This window comes from Sitophilus oryzae, unplaced genomic scaffold, assembly GCF_002938485.1.
Source record: "Sitophilus oryzae breed Bouriz unplaced genomic scaffold, Soryzae_2.0 scaffold_359_pilon_pilon, whole genome shotgun sequence".
NCBI classification, from domain to species: domain Eukaryota; kingdom Metazoa; phylum Arthropoda; class Insecta; order Coleoptera; family Curculionidae; genus Sitophilus; species Sitophilus oryzae.
The window spans coordinates 1,043,444-1,068,823 of NW_022146928.1; the positions used below are offsets into that span (position 1 = coordinate 1,043,444).

Genomic DNA, 25,380 nt, shown 5'->3' on the forward strand with positions numbered 1-25,380 from the left:
CTTGTTTAATGCGCTCGTGTGTCGGCGGTACGGCACCCAGGTTTCGCTTCCATATAATATGGTGGGGATTATTATTGCCCGGTACACTGCAAGTGTCGTTTTTGTGCTCAAGTCATGATTGTAGAAAACCCTGTCTTTTAATTTCCAGAATGCTCTTGGGGCGCTGTTAATTCTGTGCTGAATGTCAGAGTCGATATTGACGACCTTTTCCGAAATTAAACTGTCGAGGTAATTGAATTCCGCTACGTATTCTAATAGTTCTTCTCCGATTTTTATATTGCATTCACAAATCATTTTCAAAAAAACTTAAGTCTTAAGTCGGATTTCGAAAAATGACTTAAAATTAAATGACTTAAGTCATTAAAATGATTAAAATCAAAAAAAGATTTAAGTTTTCTGTGAGCTTACAGCTCTGCAAGGGAATCTAATAAGTAACTGCAATTAACATTTTACCAACACAATAAGTTGTTTTTTTTATTAAAGTCTTTAATTTTGTAATTACAAAAATAAAATATAAAAAATGTAACAGGTTAAAAAATTAATCAAACCAATTGTTGAACTTTAGGATTAGAGTAAATTCCCAACATTTATAATTTAAAAAAGAGTTAAATACTAAAAATAATATCTCGATATATTAATTATCATGATGACCGTAAATCTGTTATGGCCCAAATTTATGTTTTGACTACCAGAACTTTAAAAGATCGATATCTCATTCTCCCAAAACCGCTCCACTATTTCTTTATCCAGCCATATTTACTGATTTAAAAAAGAGTATGCATTTTTGTTTTAGTTCTTATTAGTAATTATTAAGCATTTTGACGGTAGTTTTTGTCCAGAAGCAAGTCCACTAAATAATATGTTCAGGCAGTTGTTTGTTATTATTGTGATTTTCTGTCTTTTAACTGATTGCGACAGTGAACATCACTTATCCAAACGATCATTTTATCTATTATTTCCACGAAATACAGTCTTACAGGTAAGAGAATTAAGTAATGCTAGTTTTTAATCTCTGCAACATAATGACAGCACCTGATAACGTGAAAAAAGACTTTTGTTTAGTGGTTTTACCATTAGCGTAACTAGCAATTTATCCTGGGGTGGGCCTGGTGTTGAGCCCAGGGGAGCCTAGGGCGTTTGTTTTCTTAAAAATGAAAAATAATTTAAAAAAACACACTTTTTGAATAAAACGTTTACATGAATTTCACTATCAATAAATTTCATAGACTTGGTTATCAAACCGTGTTCCCGTAGATTACTTAAATACCTACAAATTTAAAAAAAAAAAATATTAACAAATTTTTTAAACACAACAAAATAATATTAACTAAACAAAACTAGAAAACGTCATTTTTACTGCATCACAAGCAAATAAAAATTAATACGTAGCCAAGAGTCATAATTCAGGATTTCTCTGGGGGGTGCCCAGCTGTAAATGGGGGGGGGGGCCGGCATCCCCGATCACCCCCAGTAGTTACGCCAATGGGTTTTACTAAAACTGTTTATGTTAGGATAAATGCAGCAATATTTTTTGATCTTTGTCTTATGACTGTGATAAATTTTGACCAGTTGATGGTTCGTTTTGATGGTCTTTTTAAGCCAGACTTCAAGAAAAACATATGCTAGAACTCATACCCAAAGGCATCGATATAAGTAATCATCCAAGTTGCAGAACATCGTCTGAGCCAACTATAAACATCCAACGCATAATCCAAGAGGTCTTATTGCACTTCATCAAAATCTTATTGCAGAAGGACATGCCTACAGATTACTTTGAACCATCAACTGGTCTCGAAACGTTAGTGTTGTGGTTAATAATTGATGGTTAATTCTTAAGAAGGGTTTTAGTTTTAGCCAAATCAGTGGAAAAATTAAATATGCAGGGTGTTTAAAAAAACATGTGCCATCTCTCGTGAGGAGATTTCTCACATAAAAATATTATTTATTTTTTATATCAATATAGGTCCGATTCTGCTTTGTTTTGTAGCTGCAGGGGGTTAAAGTATTCATTGTTTTTCGTTTATTATAATTTTTATTCAAGTGCTTTTGGCGATTTGATTGAAATTTTGAGGGTAAAAGTTACTTTAAGTGCGATATATTTTAAACCTAAAAAAAATTTGATTGGAATACTTTTCTGAATAAAAGATGTGCGCTACTGTCTTTTTTTTTCTCTTGTTGCCAAAATTGTGAAGGCCGTTTAATGCTGGTTAAAAGTATTATCATGATGTTTTGTCAATTTTGGCGTTCTTGCTGCAATAAACGCAGATTTATTAACTTGCCTTAATTCACGTCTACACCTTTAAAATTTTTTAATGTCATGAACTGGTCAAAGTGTTAAATAAGTACTTATTGATTCCTCATCAAAAAATATGAAAAAAGTTGCTATAAATATGGGTGCGGAAATGCATAGTTTGGTGCAGTTAGAAGTAGTAGTAGATAGAGTTAGTGGTAGGTTATTAAAATATACACTTTGTCAATTTTAAAAGTTCCCACCCTTAATATCTTTCTTGCAGTTAAAATTATGAAAAATCGGAAAGACACGTCAATTTTATTTGTAAGGGGGGCACTTTAAATGAATATTTTTAGCCTTTTTCTTTCAACCCCCTAGGAGGGGTAGATGTCACCCTTACAATCTCAAATGGGGAAATGGGGGTCAAGTGGCACAACATTTTAAAAAAGGTTTAATTCTCTTTTTAGTGGTATCCTACTTTGTTGCTTTTTTTCCAGAGATTTCCGAATAATATCTTCCGAATAAATATGTCTGTATTGAGATTTTGGTTTTCAGACTAGTGTTTACACAAAAATTATTGCAGTGGATCTCCTTGTAGTACAAATGATTAGAATATTAGGTTACGCCACTTACGCCCTATCTTATAAGTTGTTCAAAATGTTTTCCATTTTCCTATAAACAATAATAGAGTCTGTTTTCAAATTCCTCCCTAACTTCACCGGGGATTGACTGCAATTCGCCTTTTAAAATCATCAATATTAGTAGGTTGTTTTATAAAGATTGGATTTAAGATGTCCCCAAAGAAAGAAATCTAAAGGTGTTAAATCCGGTGATCTTGGAGGCCATTCAATTGGTCCACTTCTGTCAATCCACGTACCCGGAAATCTCTAGTTTAACCACTGTCGGACCGGAAGAAAATGAGGTGGAGCACCGTCCTTCTGGAATGTTAACAAATCCTCCTGTAAAACTGGATTACCCTCTGCATCAATTTGAGTTTCTAACTCTTGAATGATAGGCACGTCCCTGTTAAATCTGTCGACACTTTTTAACATTAAAATATCTCTTTAAAAACACTTAAATTATAATAAACCGGTAGCATCCTTTAGCCAAGCTGTTCGTATGGAATTCGGTATGGAAAAATGTGCATTCTTGCACTGTAAAAAAGGGAAAATCCAAGAATCTAACGAGATTATTTTAACTAATGAAATAACATTCTCACCGTTACATCTGGGTGAAACCTACAAATATCTTGGCTCATCTATCAAGCTCTAAAAATTGATGATGGAGTAATAAAAAAGACTGCGGAGGATGCATTTATGAAGAGGGTTTGTAAAGTCTTGGGAACAGAGCTTCATGCGAAGAATAAAATAGCTGCGATCAATGTGCGGGCAGCACCTGTAATTCTTAATACATTCGGAGTTCTAAAATGGTCACAAACCGACCTGGAGTCTCTCCATAGGAAAGTCAGAACATCAATGACAAGGCACCGAATGCACCACCCCCATGCTTCAACCATTAGACTCTACATGCCAGGGACAAAGGTGGAAGAGGAATTATTAGTCTCATTGCTATGCATGAAAAGCACATCAGAAGTCTGCAGCATTACTTTGACCAATCAAATGACCCTCTCCTTTCAGCTATTAAGACCGCCGACAGGAATTTCACACCTTTAAACTTAGCAGGTCAAAGATTACCTGCAGGTACTATGGGTGCTGAGGAACTAATCGAAGAGTGGAAAGGGAAAGCCTTGCACGGAAGATATCCATCCAACTTATATAACCCAGACGTTGACCGAAATCTGTCATTACTACATTATTGTTTTCTCAGAGATGGAGAGCTCAGAGCTGAGACCAAAGGATTTATTATAGCTATACAAGACCAGCAAATACCAACTAAAATTTCCTAAAAATAATAGTCGCAACCAAAAAGGACTTACCTAATGACAGATGCTGACCATGCAATGCCTTTCCGGAAACAATTCAACACATCTGCTCTGGATGTACCTATCTTGCACCGCGGCATTATCTGGACAGGCACAACCGGGTGCCTACCAATACTTACCTGAAAAAATAGTAGAAAACGAAAACGTAAAAGTATACTGGGATACTGACATCATCACAGATCGTACTGTGCAGCATAATAGACCTGATATAGTAGTCTTCTATAAAAAAACAAAAACATGCTTACCTGCTGGATATCACAATACCACTAGACGAAAATATTAAAAATGCAAGAAAAGAGAAAATCACAAAATATGAAGCACTGGCGCAAGAACTAAAAGCGATATACGATTTGAGCCAAGACTTTTATATTACCAATAATACTTACCTGTAACGGCCTAGTATACGTAAACCTTGTTCAAAGCCTTAAAAACTCCAACTTCACAACCCGGAAAGAATCATCTCTACCATGCAGAAGTCCACAATTCTTTCTACCTGTTCTATCGTTCGCAGTGTGTTGAACCACCATTAGGCCGTTGATAAGAATTATCCCGACTTAGTCGTTAAAACCGGCTTTAAGCTGAGAGAAAAAAAATATATATATATATATATCACCCTGTAGTTACCAAACAAAGCAGAATCGGACCTATGCATGTTGATATAAAAAAATAAATCATATTTTTATGTGAACAATCTCCCCACGTGAGATGGCACATGTTTTTTTGAAACACTCTGTATTAACTACAAATTTTTTAGTTCACTTATGGATTGTCAGTGCCATTCATCTTGCCAAGAAGATCCATAAATCTTACATGGGGATTTCAGTCGCAGTACAACTTGCCAAAAAATATAAGCGACTTTGTTCCAAATACGATAGCTGTGAGATCTAATACCATGAACTTTGATTTACCAAGAGTAAAATTTTACGATTACCTCTCAAAAATTTTAACTAGGTAAGTTATTTTTTTTAAATAATTAAACTAAATCTGAAAATTAAGTTTATTTCTATTTTTTAATGTTTTACTGCTAAATTATTGTTTTTTTACTTGTTAAAATACAAAAAAGTTTTTTTTGAACGAATATGCATATATTACAAATTCCCAATTTAATTTAAAAAAGACAATAAAGATTATACATAATTAATTAGGTCCTACTTGAGTACCTAAATGAGTAAGCCTCTATAAAAATTAATCCATTTTATCCTGTCGTGAATCTTAATACTTGTATATTTTTTAAGATATATGTTTACTAATGGAAATTTTAGAAATATTTTAATAATTAGGTTATGTTATATACGAAACCAATGACTAAAGAATATAAGGACATGTAACGCCGGTATACGGGCTGCAGCAGAATTTGTGACCTTAGACGCCATTCTTTTGATGGCAAGGAATGAGTCATCAGCTGGTCACCAGCGACAATTTTAGCGATTTTTAATAGTTTGTGTGTAGTGAACCTTGTATAAACTTTATTACAATGGTGATTAGTTGTTCAGCTTCCAAGTGTAAAAGAAGCAGCGATAAGAAAAAGTCAGGTGTTATGTTTCATAGGTAAATAAACAGTCCTCTCCACCTTTTTAGCGTTTTCTTAGTTTTCTTATTGAATTCGATAATTATTTTTCTGATATTATATGTACTTGCTGTGTGCTATACGTTGATACACTAGTTTTGTACATTTTTTTAACATTTTAATACGTTTTTTTCGTAATTAATTAGTATGATACCACTGTATACACCATAGGCGTAGTCAAAACATTTATCAAAAAATATAAATATCTCTTCAAACAACTAGGTTAAGAAAATTGGTGACAATGTAACAATTTGCTCTCGGGTGTTATTTGTCCTTGGATTCTTTAGTCATTGTACGAAACAAAGTAATTAAGGAGGATTTTTCATTTTATGAGCTCTTTTCCTCATAAGTTATCAATCTTAGTTAAGGTATCTAATTTATTTTTTCAACTGGATATGGCTTAGAAGTGAAGCTTGTTTTTGGTTGCTTCTATTTTTTGACAAGTTTTGTCTAGATATTGCCCCTAGAGGCTCGTAAAAATTATTATCGATTGTCATTCCCAATCCGTTTATGTCGCCGTTGTTTTTTCGATCATACGATATATTTCATACAAGATTATGAAATAGTCATATAGAGTGCCAAATCAAATCTTGATCTGTTGTGCCCTTGTTTTGGTTAAACTCATTGATAAAGCTGTTACGTCATAATTATGCATTTCAACTCTATGCTGGGGTTAGAAGCATAATATGAGGAGATCTTACAAACTCTCTGAACAATAATAATAATGTTAAAAAAAGATATGATAACAGTAAAGAAATAAACAGTTTTATGCATTCTATCCATAGACTTAAAATAAAATATAGACTACACTATTTACATCTCAACGCGGACAAACAATATTTTTTGTACACATGTTTACTTCTGGGTACAGTCGACCGAGCCTTCCTCATCCAGCCTATGTTGTCACGTCTTTAATATTATCAATATTTTTTTTCTTGTTATACACATATATTGAGATATTAATACTACAGTTTAATAAAGTAGGTTTTAATATTCCACAGATGTATTAAATAGTCCTTATACTACTAAATTATAAGTCGGATACTGTTTAAAAAGGATAAGTTCTTGACAATATGACAACACCGATTAGAGGCGAGGGAGCCTATTCATTCATTTATTACCTTGTAGTACGTGTCGCACGTGTGCGGTAAAGCTTTGTTGCCGCTATCTCCCCGGCTGTATTAACGCATTTTCTTAGCTTGTAGTCCTTAAGTGTTTATTTTATTGACTTTTTCTGTTCAAGAACTATAAAATATGGTTTGCCAGTGCCAAATTTGCAAGAAATTTGACTTAAATAATCCATTTAAGTCTTGAAACGACTTTTGACCGGTAGGCAACTCTCAATTTACCCATTGGGAGTCAGTGGCGTTGTTGTAGAAAGGCGCTTATTTAGATAATATTTTAGTAAAATGTAAAATCTGAATTTTTTCTCTTACATTACATTATTTACTTACTCACATTGTAACAAAATCATAATTATAACCCTGTTAATAATTAATAATGTTTTTATTAAAATATATTCCGGTTTATTCTAAAATTATCAAATCAGAATCTAAAATAACATACAAGAATTTTAAAATGATATTACATTATGAAACAATATTTTTAATATACCGGGTCGTCTCAAAGTGGCTCACCCCTATAACTTTTTATTTTTCAGATAAAAAAAACAGATTTGTATGTTAGTAGGTATATGACATAAATTAGGATTTATTGACGTATTCAATTGTTTTGGTCTCTTCCTGTTTCACCGAAATGATTACATCTTTTGATTTTTAAAGGCACCCTCGGTATATTGCTACTTTATTCGATAAAAATGACACTCTGAATAGAATGACATATCATATGTCAACTTTTGACATTGTCGCTTAAAAACAAATCCTATTTTAAATTTCAATCCAGGGTGCCATGTTGTTGTTAAAAACACTAAGTTTTAATCAAGGAGCCTTGGAAAAATAGTTTTGATCGTCTAATAGGTTTCGTGTCTTGTCTAGGCCGGTTAAAAGATGTACATATCGTATTTTTAATCATACATATGTCAATTTTTTCAAATGGAACAAGGGTGACTCGTTAGCATATTTGGAAAAAGCATTTTTTTATGAATATATTGATACCACACACTTGGTATTTCGAGTCAAATTGTCGTTATGAACCGCGTGTTACAATTACAATTAAACCATATGCGAAAATGTCAAAGTTGACATATCATATGTCATTCTATTCAGAGTGTCATTTTCTATCGAATAAAGTAGAAATATACCAAGGGTGCCGTTTAAAAATTAAAAGTTATAGTCATTTCCGATGAAACAGGAAGTGACCAAAACAATTGAATGCGTCAATCAATCCTAATTTATGTCATATACTAACATACTAAATCTTAGTTTTTTATTTGAAAATATAAAAAAATTATGGGGGATGAGCCATTTTTGGGACGCACCCGGTATAATAAAGACAGTACCGAGTTAAATATATGTAGTTTTCATTTTATCCACTTCCTATCACCTTCCTTGCTTTAATGGATTGGATTTATGTTTTCTCTAATTTACATAAGACATAACTTAACCAGAAAAAAAATTACAACAATCATATATTATTTTTTTCTCTCCCTGTCGCCGATTCTATTATATCTGTGGAATAGATCCTGTTTTGATTAATATTAGGGGTTGTAAATGTTTGAATAAAATTAATAATTTATTATTAATTTCAAAAATTACGTAATTTCGATTATTTCGATTATATTTTATAATTTTTATCCTTTTTGGACTCTAAAACGTTTTTTTCTAAACTTTTATTTAAAAAAAACCTCTCCTAAATCTTAATAAAATATAAAAAAGTTTAAATACGATATATTTTTAATTTAATTATAGCTTCATTAAAATAAAAAAATTACCCGGCTATGATGATTACCCGGCTACGGAGAGTTCAGGTGTACTTGAGAAACGAAAGACAGTGTTGTGTTTCTCGGCAGAGTCGTCAGGGAACGACCGTTACGACAGAGACAACCTATCTATCGCTCGTGTCGCACTCGTTATAACCTAAAACAATAACACAACAATAACAAGACAGTGTCTGACCGCATGTTCCAGCTATTTATGAATGAGATGGTCAGTCTATATTTTATTTTAAGTCTATGATTCTATCATATATATATATATATATATATATATATATATATATATATATATATATATATATATATATATATATATATATATATATATATATATATATATATATATAAACTTTTTAGCTTTGGATTGCACGGAAGACAATGCATCTACAGGTCAATATGTGAGATAGCTGAAATACCAATGTACAAAAAAGATGATTCTACTCTTGAAAGAATTGTAGAGTTCTTATTTACGTAAGTATTATTTGCTTGTGTAAATTTTATCCCATCAAAAACATAGAATGTAAAATATGTCAAGTCTCGGAACGCAATCCTTCTACTACAAAGTGTTGTAGCATCTCATGTAAAACCAAGACAGTTTATTTAGTTTCTATGGAAGATTATTTCTATTCAACAATCTTGTTATAAATTGTTAGTATCAATATTAGACATCTTTGTTTCTGTCATAATTATAATGACTTCGCAATTGCACGATACGGTTTTCTACTAAATAAAATACTTTATTTAAAACCACATATGTAATACTACTATTACTGACTTTTAAAAAATTTGAAAGTGTCAAATAATCTACATTTCTTCCCATTTTCCTCACTGGGTTTTTCTTATTTCTCGCCTCATTTAATTAAGCAAATTAAAAAAAAATGAAAGCAAAAATTCTTGTAATATCTTTATTAAATACTTATCTAACATCAACAAAAATAAACAAGAATATTAACAATTAGCATTGTCCGTATCATGCTGTATGTAGCTCAAAGAGTAGATGGCTTTTTCTGCCTTGCCATGTTGCTAAAATATGCCATCAAGACTGTCTCCGAAGCAATATTCTTAGCATTTCTTTCGGCACACCATTTTTCGTATACTTTCAATGCTATTTCATATCGCCCCCTACTTTTCTCTGGAAGTAAACTGGCTTCTGCTCTTTTTGCAGCTTCTGTAAGTTCTGGTGGAGTACCAATATTAAAGTAGTCTTTATTATCAGAATTTTCCGACAACATTCTGGCTTTCTATGTTAATATAAATTCGAAAAAGTGAACGATAAATTCAAAACTGTCACTTGGTTGTTTGTTTTGCTGTTGAAGGTTTGCGCCATAACAACCACTGGTACCGGTAACTATAGATATGGAAATACCAAAACAGAAAAAGACAATTTTTTTTTCAAAATAAAATACTGTCCTTATTTTTTAATTAATAATGTGGTTGTAAATAAAATAGTATACAAAACTCGGAGGAAAGTTTTCATTATTGTCTCTTCTTCTTCTTCGGGTTCCATCTCCTAATGGAGGTTGGATATCATCATGGCAATTCTAACTTTGTTAACGGCTGCTCTGAATAACTGGTTTGAAGTCATTCCAAACCATTCCCTCAAATTCTTGAGTCATGATGTTCTTCTTCTTCCTTGTTCTTCTTCTGCCCTTTATCTTTCCTTCTATTATGTTCTACAGCAGGGCATATTTAGGTCCTCTCATTATGTGTCCAAAGTACTCAAGTTTTCTCTTTTTAAGGGTGTTAATCACCTTCGTCCTTCTGATCACCTTCGTCCTTCTGAATTCTGCGTCGCAGTTCTACATTTGTAACCTTGTCAGTCCATGCAATCCTCAGCATACGCCGATAACACCATCTTTCGAATGTCTCAAGCTTCTCTATTTCGGCCTTTTTAAGTGTCCAAGCCTCTGAACCATAGAGTAGAGTTGCAAATAACCCCTTAGCATTCTTAATCTAAGCTTTAAGTTGATATCTTCACTGCAGAGACATTTTTTGAGTTTTACAAAGGATGCTCTGGCTATTTCTATTCGAGCTTTTATTTCTGCTGATTGATCCCAGTTTTCGGTCAACTAACTGCCTAGATATTAGAACATTGGCTTGGACATCTTATTATTACATTATTGGCTTGGACATCTTACATTATTGTCTCGAGAATTAGTCAATCTCGACGCCACGCGTCTCGATTATTTTGTTTATTAAATGGCATTAATTTTTGGTGAAATATCGTCTATTTTAACCACTCATCTATTAATGTTGTCGAAGTATTTTCAAACTTATTTTTCATTTTGTCGTTTATTATGTTCCATCCCTATGTATTCCATTTAACAATGTAAAAACCTAATTTATCTTAGTTATACAGTTATCGGGTTGAAGAGCATAGAATTATACTTGCAAAAAACCAGTAAAACACTTTCCCAGATTCGATTGATGATTTTTTTTTCTGTCCACATACCTAATGAATTTTTTCATGTGATGAGATGCTATGATGCTGCACTGATAGATAGCTTACTGAAATATTAATACAATATGAAAATTTGAAAAAATATATCATTCTTTGAATATATTTCATATTATTAAAAAATTAATACAGACAGTAATTTAAAGAAATTATTTAAAATCAAACGACTTTAGTTATTAAAATTATTTAAACCAAAAAAGATTTAAGTTTTCTGTGAGGTTGTAGCTTAGGTAATTTATGTCTTTGTTTTTGAAAAATGTCGGCAGTAAGTAGCTAGGATTTAATTAGGAACTATACGGCAAAATATAGAACAAACACCATAAGAATAACAAAACAGATCAAACTGTTATTACAAACCATAAAAAAATACGTCTTTCTTACGAGATTATTTTTTTTGTAAATAGGGAATTCCTGAAAACGGTAAAAGAATGTATACAATACACATTCCAATGACGATAAAAAAATGTGAACAACGTAAAACTAATTATGTCGTATTATCAATATTCTATTTTTACCTAATGAAGTGTAACAGAAATATGTCGTTGCTTTATTTTTAGACTCCATCATTTGTGTTTATTTTTAATTTCAAAATGTTTTGACATTTATTTTTTAAAAAATGCAAAAATTCATCTTTCCAAAAAAATCCTTTATGGGTATTTCGCTACTGCACTGCAAGAAAATCTACAAAATAAAATAATTATTTTTTTTAAACACTTCTGCGTTAAACCTAAACGGACGCTGCTTGTCAGGAGTTATGTTTATAGTAATACAAATTTGCCTAACAAAGAAAAAAAATGCTTAACGTTTCGGAAAGTTATCTCTTTCCGTCGTCGGAAGCAAAAAAAATACAAAGAATAAAGAAAAAAACTATTTAAAATATTTAAATTCAACTATTCGAGAACACTTTACTTTTTTTAAAATAGATACGTCTACAAGAAACCGTTGACGTTCTGTTAAAATGACATTTTTAACTTGATATTTAAACTTCAAAATTAACACACACATTTACTACCTGATATCAATTATTTAATAAGGTAAAACCAAAAAAGCCCCAAACTTTCTGTATGATTATTTTTAAATTTTACGTATGTTATATTTATTTATCTTGTTGTATCTATTGTTCTTTAAAATCAAAGAAGCGATTGCCATACATTACTAACATCTACAGATGCATGAGCAATACATTTATTTTTATTAGATTGAATTAAAAAAGCCTCTTTTATTTTTCTTTTAGAGGCTGTCGCTTCCTTCATTATAATTTTGGCGTTATTAAAATTTATTCTGTGGCCTGTGTCCCAGGAATGCTGACAAATCTTGTGAAAATCTCCCTTTCTTAAATAATCTTTATATTCTTTAATTGTAACATTTATGGGTCTAGATATTTCACCAATGTAAAATTTATCGCATTCACAGGGTATTTGGTATATTACATTTTTTGTTTGTTGTTCTGTATTCATTGGTTTAGTTATATTGTTTTCCTATCCTTCTTATTTTTTCCGAAACGCCTCGTATGTATGGAATTGTAAGTTGTATATATTGTGTATTGTTATTGTAGAAATGAATACTCACAAGTCGAGTTTAAACAAATATAATTAACAATTAATCAACTTAATACATCAACAAAAATATTAAAACACTCAAACACGTTTCTTATTTACAGTCCCCGTTTCTACCAAACTATCGATCGCCGGCACGTCAGCTGATCTCCGACCTCGCCGGTAGTCGCGGCGTTGCCACTGTTCCCAGTATCGGTCTATGATACTGCTACATCCTCTCCTTTGCTTTCGAGATTTATTAATCCATCAGCGTGCACGAAGGGTCTGGACCAAGTTTAATCCTTAGCTTTGGAAGAGGTAGACCTTGTGGGGAAGTGCTTTCATTTTGGGCTTCTTCTTCACTATTGGAGGATGTTGGCGGATGTGGAGAAATTCTTTCGTCTTGGGCATCTTCTTCACTGGTGGGGGACGTCGATAACTTGGGAGCGTAGAGTTTTAAATATGCGATATTTCACCGTATTGTATTGCTTGTTGTATTTGATTTTAAGGTAACATCGCCTTGGTGTTTATTGATCACCTCGTATAGTTCATTTTGATACGGTGTACTAAATTTGTTTTCCTTTCTCTCTGCTCTTACTAGAACCGTGTCTCCTTCGTTTATATCCGATGTCTTTGCTCGTCGCCTTTTGTCAGCAAATTCTTTTGTTTTAGATTTCAAGTTTGTGTCGTTATCCTACACTTCACAGTGGTCAGGGTGTTGAATTATTTGTTCACCAATGGATGGTATTTTTGTTCGAATAGCGCGGCCAAAAAGAAGTTGCGCTGGAGAGACGCCAGTTACAGGGTGTGAGGTATTTCTATCAAGCCGAAAGTAGTTTTGAAGGTCCTTTTGCTAATCACTTCCTGAGGTACTTACTTGCACTTATGCGGAGCCTTTTTAGTATTGAATTGTTTTGTCTTTCGACCAGTCCATTTGCTTGCGGCCATTATGGTGGGGTTGAATATAATGTAATTCCATGTTCCTTACAAAAACATTTAAATTCATTGCTGATAAACTGTCGGCCATTATCAGCTGTTATAGTCTTGAGTAGTCCTAGAAGAGAAAAGAACTTCCGAAGTTGTTCTGTTGTATCCCTCGAGGTGATTTTTTATGGCGATCACTTCTGGGAATCGACTATAATAGTTAATGATTACTAACAGGTAGATATTGTTAGGCATTGGCCCACAGAAGTCTATGGCTATGTCATTCCAGGGGGTAGTAGGGAAACTTCTCATCTTAAGGGGTTCGGGTATGTTCGTTACGGTGACTAAAGCACACCCATGGCACTGTTTTACATATTCGGAATATATCAATATATTTTCGGCCACCAGGCATAGGCTCGTAGTAAGCGTTTCATATTATCTCTTCCTGGGTGTCCTTCATGACTTAGTGACAATTCTTTGCCATGTAAGGCCGTTGGCATTACAATTTTGGTGTGTCCCCGTAGAAGTATATTTTCATGAAAACAATATTCTGTTTTGAACGGTTTATAAGTTTGTATTAATTTTTCAGATTCCCACAACTTGTCATCGTCTAGGCATTTCTTAATGTGACAATTGTCACTTTATCAATCCGAAGATTTTGAAGGTCCAAACGGGTAGAGTTGGCCTAATATGTTATTGTTCCCGGTACTTTGTAGGAGCACATGGAACTATAAAGTATTTTTCGGATTAAACGTCCATATTCTTTCATGACTTTTTAGATGAACATCCAAATGGCTCAAACATTATGCGTTTTCAAGCTAAATATACCTAGATTAAAAACTTTTTTCCTTAGTTATTTTGTTATTACTGACGGTGGACTAATATTTTAAAGTTTGACCCCAGTTTCAAGCAAATTATTATTATTTTTTTTCATGAGTTTCTATTGCAAATAATATAAAAATTTGAAATATTTTGAGAGGCGCTCGAAAATTTTGTCATATAAACCCACTAATTTATTCAGAAAAGTCGATTGCGTTCTGGAATTTACCTACAAAAGACCTTAAAATCGCAGGATAAATATCGAAAAAAATAATAATGGCTTCCATAATAATTTTCCATCATGACATTTATTTTTATGAAATGTGAAATCGCCTGAAGAGGTCGCTGCGAATAAAGTTTAACAGTTTAACGAAAGTTCCACATGTCATGTCGGTGGAAAACACTTGGCTGCTACGAACCCGCGACTAGGCAGCTTCGTAGCAGATAAGTAGCATCACCAGTAGACTACTTTATAGTAACACATCATAGTAACTCTTTTAGTGGCAAAACTACCCAAGACACTACCCGGCTACTCAAAATCTTTCCCAATTTTGGTCGCAGTTACTTAGCAGCTACGAATATACGACGTAGCCGCCGTAGGTCACTGCCCACTTTGTGGTGGCTTTGATAGTAGCAGTTACGTATCTGCCACCTGCCACTATAAATGCTAGTTTGGAATTTATGTCATATACTAACATACCAAATATCGTTTTTTTTTATCTGATAAAAATAAAAAAGTTATAAGGGTGAACCACTTTTGAGACGCACCCGATATATCAATTTGTACATATTATAAAATTTTGTTACCATTGGCTTTAGACACATTAATATTATCACAAAAATTCTTTTAAATGATATTACTTTATTAGCTAGACCAGTGATTTCATCCTCTTACAGAGTAAAATTGAACCCCTTGTAACATTGTTGAAAAATCTTAATTTTTAGTGATCAAAACTATATATTATAACTGGCTATATTGCCATTATATCTAATAATAAATATATAGGATAAAAAAAAACGGCATCAAAGACGGCGGGGGAATGACCCTCGATGATAATTTTGTCGAGGTCAAGCCCTATAGATGTCGCGTCAGTGTATTTGTTGTACCACCTGAAAAGTTAAATGGTTTTGTTGGTTAGACAAATTTTATTACGAGTAAAAATAGCCATTGACAAACTGGGTTCCATTTGGATTCTAAAACAGTGGCATTTTTCAAAAAAAATAACTTTTTTTTTAGATTTCTGTTTTAGTCACGGACTACCCAAGTTTTTTCAAAAACATCTGCATATATCTTTTATTAGGGTTTCTATACGTCCGGATTTACCCAGACATATCCGGATTTTTAAAGTGTCTGGGAAACCTGACTGCAAAAACAATTTAACTTAACGTAAATATTTTACCAGTTACAGTTGAGTTAATTTCTCAGTTACTTTGCTGAATATTTTAGTCCCTACGATGCTACTGCTCTACTTAACCAGCTCTACTTAACCGACGCATGTTCGAAAGTAGCCATTTCTATACTTTCGCAAGGCTTAATACTTCATGAAGTGGGATGCTTTGAGTTTGTCATGCTTCAAAATGAAAACTTGTAGTTTTTCATTGTTCGTTTTTGATATTATAATATAAATCGAATATACTCATCTACATCATGTGTAAAATTACATTTGCTTACCTGTTTCCTTAAACGATATGCGAATTGCTCTACTAGTTCCCCAGTGTTTTGGCAGAATCCAAAGAATACATGTCGTTCGTAAGCAGTGCTTCGTTTCGGAGATATATATTTAATCGGACCTTTTTTAAAAAAATAATTTTATTTTTCAGAAACTATTTGAGACTGAGTTTACCAAAAAATGTTTTTTTATATCTACTAGTGGGTAAATGAATTTTTGGGTTGTATTTTTCAACTGCAATGTCCCTACATTATTTTTTCGACGGTTTTATCGACATTCGCGCCAGGCAGTATGTAGAACAAGTCTTGGAGCTCACTTCCACCATAGTGTAAGAGTTTTGCTCTTTTTTTTTTTAACATCAGTTATGGAGTTGCCAGAAAATATATATCCAGACTGCGCTGCCATTTTTTTGCCAGTCGTCGTGCATTTGGTTTTATTTCCCTTTGTAAATCCATGTTGTCAAGTTGCCTCTGCAATTTGACAAACAACAATATTGGCATTTGGGAATTTGTTTATTACCAAATTATAACGATTTCATTGGTTTTATGCATGCATATTACGCTTTACATAGTTTTATGCATACATATTACGATTTACATTGCATACAACATTTTATGCTTTTATAATCTTTTATTTTATGCATACATATTACGCTTTAGATTGTTTTATGCATACATATTACGCTTTATATTGTTTTATATTACGATTTACATTGCATACAACATTTTATGCTTTTATAATCTTTTATTTTACGCATACATATTACGCTTTACATTGTTTTATGCATACCTATTACGCTTTATATTGTTTTATATTACGATTTACATTGCATTTTTTTTACATTGCATACAACATTTTATGCTTTATTAACGACATTTTATGCTTTTATCAATCGTTTAGATATTACATTGCATACAACATTTTATGCTTTATTAACAATATTTTATGCTTTATCAATCGTTTAGATATTATTTATTTAGAATACGTAACATATTGCATACTCTTATGCATATTTGAACTCCACATTGCATACCTTTTATGCTTCCCCCTCTTTTATACACATACATATTATGCTTTAACAACTTAATGTTTATTATAGGGACCCCAAACATATGTACATAAAGTAACAAGTAACATAATATTGCATACCTTTATGCTTAATTAAAACTTTGTTTTGCATACATTTCTATGCCTTCTTTCCTTTTCATCAGTGCATACATATTATGCTTTATTAATATAAATTTAATGCACCAAAATCTTATTTTGTTTGGTTAAAAGTCGTAACTGTCGTAAGTGCATTATTTACATACCTTTAGTTGTTTATCCTCGTCGCCAAAATGTAGAAATGAATACTCACAAGTCGAGTTTAAACAAATAAATTAACAATTAATCAACTTAATACATCAACAAAAATATTAAAACACTCAAACACGTTTCTTATTTACAGTCCCCGTTTCTACCAAACTATCGATCGCCGGCACGTCAGCTGATCTCCGACCTCGCCGGTAGTCGCGGCGTTGCCACTGTTCCCAGTATCGGTCTATGATACTGCTACAGTTATCATTGTGTCTATGATTTTTTTTGTCTATTTTTGTGTATTTTTTTCTTTTCTTTTTTATTATTTGTTAATAATGCCAAAATTATAATGAAAGAAGCGATAGCACCTAAAAGAAAAATAAAATAGGCTTTTTTAATACAATCTAATACAAATAAATGTATTGCTCATGCATCTGTAGATGCTAGTAATGTATGGCAATCGCTTCTTTGATTTTAAAGAACAATAGATACAACAAGATAAATAAATATAACATACGTAAAATTTAAAAATAATCATACAGAAAGTTTGGGGCTTTTTGGTTTTACCTTATTAAGTAATTGTTATCAGGTAGTAATTGTTAATTTTGAAGTTTAAATATCAAGTTAAAAATGTCATTTTAACAGAACGTCAACGGTTTCCTGTAGACGTATCTGTTTAAAAAAAAGTAAAGTGTTCTCGAATAGTTGAATTTAAATATTTTAAATAGTTTTTTTCTTTATTCTTTGTATTTTTTTTGCTTCCGACGACGGAAAGAGATAACTTTCCGAAACGTTAAGCATTTTTTTTTTCTTTGTTAGGCAAATTTGTATTACTGTAAACATAACTTCTGACAAGCAGCGTCCGTTTAGGTTTAATGCAGAAGTGTTTACAAAAAATAATTATTTTATTTTGTATATTCTCTTGCAGTGCAGTGGCGAAATACCCATAGAGGATTTATTTTTTAGGTCTACTAAAGGTAGTATCAGACATAGCTACATTTTTTGCAGCCGCTGCAAAAGCTGCATACATTATAGTGTTGATACACCAGCAGAAAGTAGCCAAAAACGCGCAGTAGCTGCCTAAAAAAGTTACAGATCGACTCTACATGCTTTTCATATGTTCACACCAAAGCGCTACTTTTGCAACATATTTTAGTAGCCGCAGCCTTGGAGAGGCAATATTCAACAGTACACCATCCACAGCTCAAGGTATCGTGTGTGTACATTTTGGGAGACGGTTGCGTTTTTTTTTAAATGGATGACGAGACAATGTTAGCAGCGGCATATTTATATATGACTTTGGCGGCGAAACAAAAGCGGCGACAAAAACGACATGCCGTAAAATTCTCATTTTGTTTTGTAGGTTTCGTCTGCTGCGCAACCAGATTTGGAACTTTTCATTTTTGAACGTTCTTTCGAATATTGTGCACATTGTGCACGCAACGTGTGAATTTTCTTTTTTATGTCTTCATCGGGCATATGTAATTCAGAAGAAATTTCCGAAATAGCGGCTCGTCTTTTCGTTTAGTTGTGGTAGAATGGACTTTTTTTACGTTCCATAAACACTCCCTTGCTTCTACCGCTTCTATTAAACATTTCACTTGTTCTCTGTTCCAAATCGCTTGTTTTGACTTCGACGACATCGCAATTTGTCAGTTAATTCTTTACTAAATACCTACATATAAATCCTGGAGTTAACTGAAAAAAAGTGTATACATTTCGGGCATACCAACAGAATATCTACTGCACTGATGTCCACAGTAAAAGTTTCAACCAATTAGTAATCTTTTGCTGCACTTGCAACCTTCCTCAACAACTGTTCACACACGGCTATTTCTTAAACGGCGCGCAACAAAAAAGTAGCCTACGCAACCAAGCTGCGATCGCAACGTTGCAGGTTGCCTAGGTATTCACACTTGCAGCAGATCAAGTTGCGCAGTTTTTTAAGGTGCTGCGCAACCAAAGTAGCTATGTCTGATACTACACTACCTTTAGACTTCATTTTATATTATTGATTCTTTTCATAAATTGGATTTATTGATAGATTTTTAGTATAATTTTTTTAATACGTCACGATTTAAATAAGATTTTTGTGTTTTTTTATAGACCGTCTCTGGATTTGGAGAAAACGAACAGTTCAGTAGCAGAAACGGAATCGTATCAATCTGGCTTTACGAAAAAAATACTTCGTGCGGAAGACGTCGGAAAGAAGAGTGGTCATTGTGATGAAAAGTATTCCAAATGTATAATTTCTTTAGTAGATTTAATAACAGTCCTATATGTAACGTAAAATAAAAATAAATAATATAGTAGTTGTTTTATTACGTCAGTAAATAATATCAATAAATTATTATATCTTGTATCTTATCAATGCTACATATGAGGCGCCAAGTTGTAAAACCCGTCTTATTCCACAAATATTGTTTGGAGATAATATGCAAAAACTGTTTTTGCAAATGTTTGAAGCGTTATTTTACAAAAAAAATTGGTCAAGTGCGAGTCGGACTCGCGTACGAAGGGTTAAAGTAAAAATATGTAAAAATTAAAAAAAAAAACGATTAAAAAAAGTCGCCTTGACTAAGATTCGAACCTGCCTACGGCTCCAACGTCATAGCAGCGTAAAGTCCTAACGCTATAATCACGCGGCCACCGAGGACTTGAAAGATTTTATGTAAAATTCTTACTTAAAAGATGTTTAGTCAAAGTACTTTTTTATTTATAAACATTTATTTAATTCTGCTTTTAGTATTTGTTCTTATAGCGGCAACATAGATACATTATCTGTAAAAATTTCAGCTGTCTAGCTATAACGGTTCTTTGTGACAGACGGACGGACGGACGGATAGCGAAGTTTTAGTAATGGGTTCCCGTTTTTACCCTTTGGGTACGGAACACTAAAAACGTATCCATTGAGTGGAATCATTGTTTTGTATCTCGTTTTTCTAGAAATAAAAATTAATATTCAATTTAAAAAAAATATAAAAAATTATTTGGATAAGGCGGGTTTTGTTGCATATTATATTTGCAGCCTAACTTGATTTTTTATTAGATATGCTATTTTATTAAAACTAGGTAAATAGGAGAGTGCCCAGAGACTTTTACCTCGGAATTCAATTACTGTGAATGTATTAATGTGAAACCTTCTGTATTGTGTTTTATAGATAAAATACTAAAATGTTTACCCATTTTTTTTCGTTGCTTTTATTTTTTTATTTTAGTAAATTCTTAGTTATTTCCTTCTTATTTTTTATTTTTTTATTTTTCTTTCAAAGTAAATTTATTGAAATAAATAAATCTAATGCATAAACTATACCTATTCTGGCTATATTCTAATCACTGAAATTTTGATTGAAATCGAATTATACATGGTGGCGCGTCATATACTACGCGGTTTTTGTAAGGAGAACAAAAGTTTGTATTGAAATGAAATTTTGTAAGCTTATGTACGTCAATTTAAAGCATTTTCTAAAATTATATAGAGTTCTATAGGGTGTCTCCAAAAAAAGTTACACATCAAAGTTGTGTTTTTTGTAATGGAACACCCTATATACAGGGTTGCGCCTCTCATACGCCGCGGAGGCTCCACGGAGAACAACAGTTTGTATTGAAATTAAATTTTGTGAGCATATGTTCAACTTTTTAAAAATATAGAGAGTTCTACAGGGTGTCCCCAAAAACAGATTTTTGGGTCCGAATTAATATACGTCATTAGGTCATTTTTTTAAATGAATAAGTCGGGTTATGCAACTTGATGTCTCAGATTGTTTTCTGAATGTTAAAATATTAAATAAAATATGGCATAATTTTTTTTTGCTGAACAGTGGGTTCTGATGGTCTCTATATTGCTTTTTTTTAAATTTTTTGTTTTGTATTTCAGTCTAATAACTATCTACTCAACATGTTTATTTTTTGTCAATAATGATATGTATTGACTATTTGCATTCTAAATATCTTGAGAACGGTTGCTCCTAGCGATTTCTACCAGGTGACATTTTTTACATAAAAATCACGGAAATGTATAGTTTTTTACTCAGTAGTTTTATACAGGTACGGACAAAAAGTTATTACTTTTCAAAACAGTTTAAAAGCATGTAGAGGGCGCTCTTTACAAATAGGAGTCATATTGACATCAAAATCAATTTTCTCATGTCAAAGAACTCCCAGACACCAATTTTCATCCAAATATTGACGTTACTTTAGAAATTATTTGAGGAAAATCGAAATAAATATGACACTTCTACACCCTGTATCTCCGAAACTAGGCATTTTAGGACATACATTTATACGAACTTTTTTACTTATTTTTATCTACAGAATATGCTGCTGAAGTTTTCGGAATACAGTTCGGACCACCCTGTATAGTTTTAAAAAAATTGCTTGTTTTCAATCTTTACTATCCATTTTTTGCATTCCACTTGTAAAAAGCCTATATTTGTATACTCTACTTATAGGTAGTAACGAGGAAGAGAATAACTAACTAATTTTAGTAATTTTATACAATTTTTTAGTCTATCAAAGATAATCCCACAGAGAGTCTCACGTCTCATACCTCTCCTTTAGATCTTATTAGCTTCTTATTAGTATCAATTAGTAGAACAAAGGCTGGAAAAATTAGTAAATAAAAATATACAATTTAAGTCAATTTAAAAGTTTTATTGCTGGCCTAGCGCATTCGCCAATATTTTCATTAAATTCTATATTTTTGAAGATGAAACTGAATCGTTACTCCATTTTCAAGTTAATTTATATTGCAGGTAAATCAGGTAATGTTCCTTTGATATATACCATTCAGATGCCAAAAAAACGCAACGGAAAAATTTTTGGTCTAGTTTTTAAAACGTTATATATTTTTTATTTTTAGCTCTAATGATAGATGAAAAAATTGCAAATTGTTGGTAGCAAGTTCATTTAGCTCTTAAAAATTAACCAAGGCACGTGTTGTGTCTAATAAAATTTATTCTCTTTTTATAAGTAGTAGTTATTTTATTAATCTTTATTATAATATTTAGATAATTTATGATATACTATATTACTAAATATTAAAATAACACCGAAAATACTATATTAGTCGAAAATACTATATTAGTCTTACAGGGTGAGTCTTAAATAAGTGCAAATATATTCAGGGATGATATATGAGTTTTTCCGCAAAAATGTTGAAAATCGCGCATTTTCTTTTAAATTTTCCGGTATATTTTAAAAACTTTTTACAACTGCCTGTCCAGCGCAAATTTCCCATGGTATAATTTGGTTATCTCTGATAGTGTACCATGGTTGCCGCGTTAAAAGGGATGCAAATACAGACAAAAATCCAGTGACTCTAATTTTTTTAAATAAATCAATTTTTTTTTTAAATTTTCGAACTTATTACATAATAATACTAAATAACTACTAATTTAACTAAGTAACATTAATACTAACTTTTACTATACCGGGTGCGTCTCCAAAGTGGCACACCCCTATAACTTTTTTATTTTTTCAGTTAAAAAACGAAATTTGGTATGTTAGTATAATATACTAACATACCAAATTTCGTTTTTTATCCAATTATAAAAAAAACATATTATGGCATAAATTAGGATTTATTGACGTATTCAATTGTTTTCTGTCACTGCCTGTTTCACCGGAAATGACTACAACTTTTGATTTTTAAATTTTAATTTATGCCATATACTAATATACCAAATTTCGTTTTTTTAACTGAAAAAATAAAAAAAATTATAGGGGTGACTCACTTTGGAGACGCACCCGGTATAGGAGATTATATTAATCCATATAGGAGATTACTCAATTTAATATTATTGACTTATTAACTAATAATATTATATACTTAGTTATAAAGCAGACAGTAGTATCGACTGACTAGTGAGAAAGAAAATCTAGGAACTAGTGGGGTTGCAGTCGGAAGGGTTTGAAATAGAATTAATACACTTTGTTACTTGACAAGCTTTCGGAATTTATTCATTCCTTCCTCAGGACATCAACGTCGTACAAGAGACCTTCATAAAAATTTACATTAACAAAAAATTGGCTTGTGGGATTCAGAGAGGAAATAGCATGGTTTTCCCACGAAGACGCGAGCGAAACCGAACTTATAAATATAACCAAGCGCATTAAAATTGTCATTCTGTTCTTAACCATTGTATTCATTGTATCTGTTAAACATACTTTATGAAAAATAAAATTTTTTTAAAAAAGTATTTTCGTTGTCGAAATCCATAATTGGATACTCTATTAAGTTTTTAATAGTTCCTAGATTTCCTTAGTTATAAATATAGTTATCATTAATTTTCACAAAAAGATCTTTTCCATTTCTTATTCATGATTACTTTCTTCGTTCCCATTGAATTGGAACAAGATTACCAAATAAGTTGTAACTGCTCCACACACCTAAAATATTTAGAATTAATCGCTGTAAGGATCAAATAATAGATGGTCTCTTTCTAATATTACTATCTACTAACCGAAGTAAGAAGTTTCCTGTTAATATTGAAATATCCACATGCATGAAAGTTGATGTCAGCATAAAAAAATTGCAAAGCAAATTGTTTCACCTGCAAGCCAGAAGAATGCGTTAAAATGTATAATAATTATTGATGACTGCAAGTTGCAAAGAAAATGAAAATAGCAATTTCAAATTCTTATTAGAAAGATCAATAATATTATAAATAGCTTACCGATCTTCTAGTTTCTTTATCGCATTCTAACAGAATCATTTCAGATATTAATTTGTTCGTAATTTTGTACTACAAAAAAGAAGAGTTTAAATAAAGACCTTCGGTTGTTCCAACTAAAGATTATTCAGGGTGAGTTTCCTACGATGTTCTCTATGGGTATCTCGGAAACTACTGGAGATAGAGGGTCGGTTAAATAAGGAAAGCATTGCAGTTTTGTGGGATCATAAATATGCATCAGATTTTTGAAAAAGTTGATGGCTTACTAGATATTTCGAAAAAAACAAATTTTGGCTATTTTAAAAATTGTCCCGAATTCCATTATAATCTCTTTTAGACAAAAAGTTTTCAGATAAAATTTGTAGATAATCACATCCCTAATGAGTTTGTGTTCTCCGATTTTTTCTAAAGCCTGTCATTTTTGACATATAACACAAACATATGTTTTTTTAAATAAAAACCATAGTTGGCCATGACTTCATAAAAAAGCGCCATTTTTTAAGCTTTTTCAGCGATATAAGCTATAATATGTTTTTTTTTCACAAAAGTACTGATGACTTATAGCCAATTCACACTACTTTCTTGACTAAATTCATTTAGTTAGCCATGGAAACAAGTTCAATTGTTGCTCTAAAAAAGGTGAAACTGTCACATCCAAACTTTGTAAATTAAGGCTGTATTCCGTTGCAAAACCAGGCGAACCAGACCGGTAAACTACGGTAAAGAGCGGTTCCTGAAAAACATCGTTTTGATACGCAACGGTTTGGTAAAATACTGGAAACGTCAAATGGTGACGTTTTCTCAATCTATTATAAAATTTATCTTTTATGCATTTTTAATGTACCTATTTTCTGCTTTTACGTTTGCTTCTTCTTTTCAATGGAGTTTAATATTGAAAAGTACTTTATTAATAAACTGTTCAACTCGTTAGACAGCTCAAGTGAAGATTTGCAAATCCAATATTAAAACAGATCAATAATAAATAAACAAATCTAATCAATATTTATATTTTTATAGCTTACAAAACATTCACGATTACTTGTTGTCTTGTTTTTCATGTTTTCTTTAAATGTTCTTAAGAAACAATGACTGCATGATAAGTTTAAATGGCCTTAATAAGTAATTCTATTTATTTAATGAAATTTATTTACCTTTACTGCCTACCTCCATTACTTTTGGAAAATATTATTACAAATTTTAGAAATTAAATGAGAATTTCACTCGAACTTCCAATATTTGCTTGATTTCTGTCACATAGATGACACTGATTGACAAACAAAACCAGAAAAACCAGCCTTCTCGCACTGGTTAGTTTGGTGACAGTTATAACCGAATTTTTCAGGAACCGTGTTCCGTAATAAGAACACTTTCA

General features: G+C 32.0%; 1 protein-coding gene across 1 annotated transcript; it reads left to right on the forward strand.

The window, feature by feature from the left end:
* Positions 1-646: 646 nt before the first annotated feature.
* LOC115885001 lies at positions 647-19,624 on the forward strand. The gene is made up of 5 exons (XM_030903741.1): positions 647-652; positions 794-979; positions 4,927-5,123; positions 8,990-9,103; positions 19,441-19,624. Exons 1-5 carry the CDS (start codon positions 647-649, stop codon positions 19,622-19,624), a joined length of 687 nt encoding a protein of 228 aa, XP_030759601.1.
* Positions 19,625-25,380: the final 5,756 nt, after the last annotated feature.

Bases quoted from the DNA above. Each gene is read 5' to 3' on its own strand.
- LOC115885001 (XM_030903741.1), top strand. The intron at 980-4,926 runs GTAAGAGAATTA...CAAATTTTTTAG, and splicing joins CACGAAATACAGTCTTACAG to TTCACTTATGGATTGTCAGT. The intron at 5,124-8,989 runs GTAAGTTATTTT...TAAACTTTTTAG, and splicing joins CTCTCAAAAATTTTAACTAG to CTTTGGATTGCACGGAAGAC.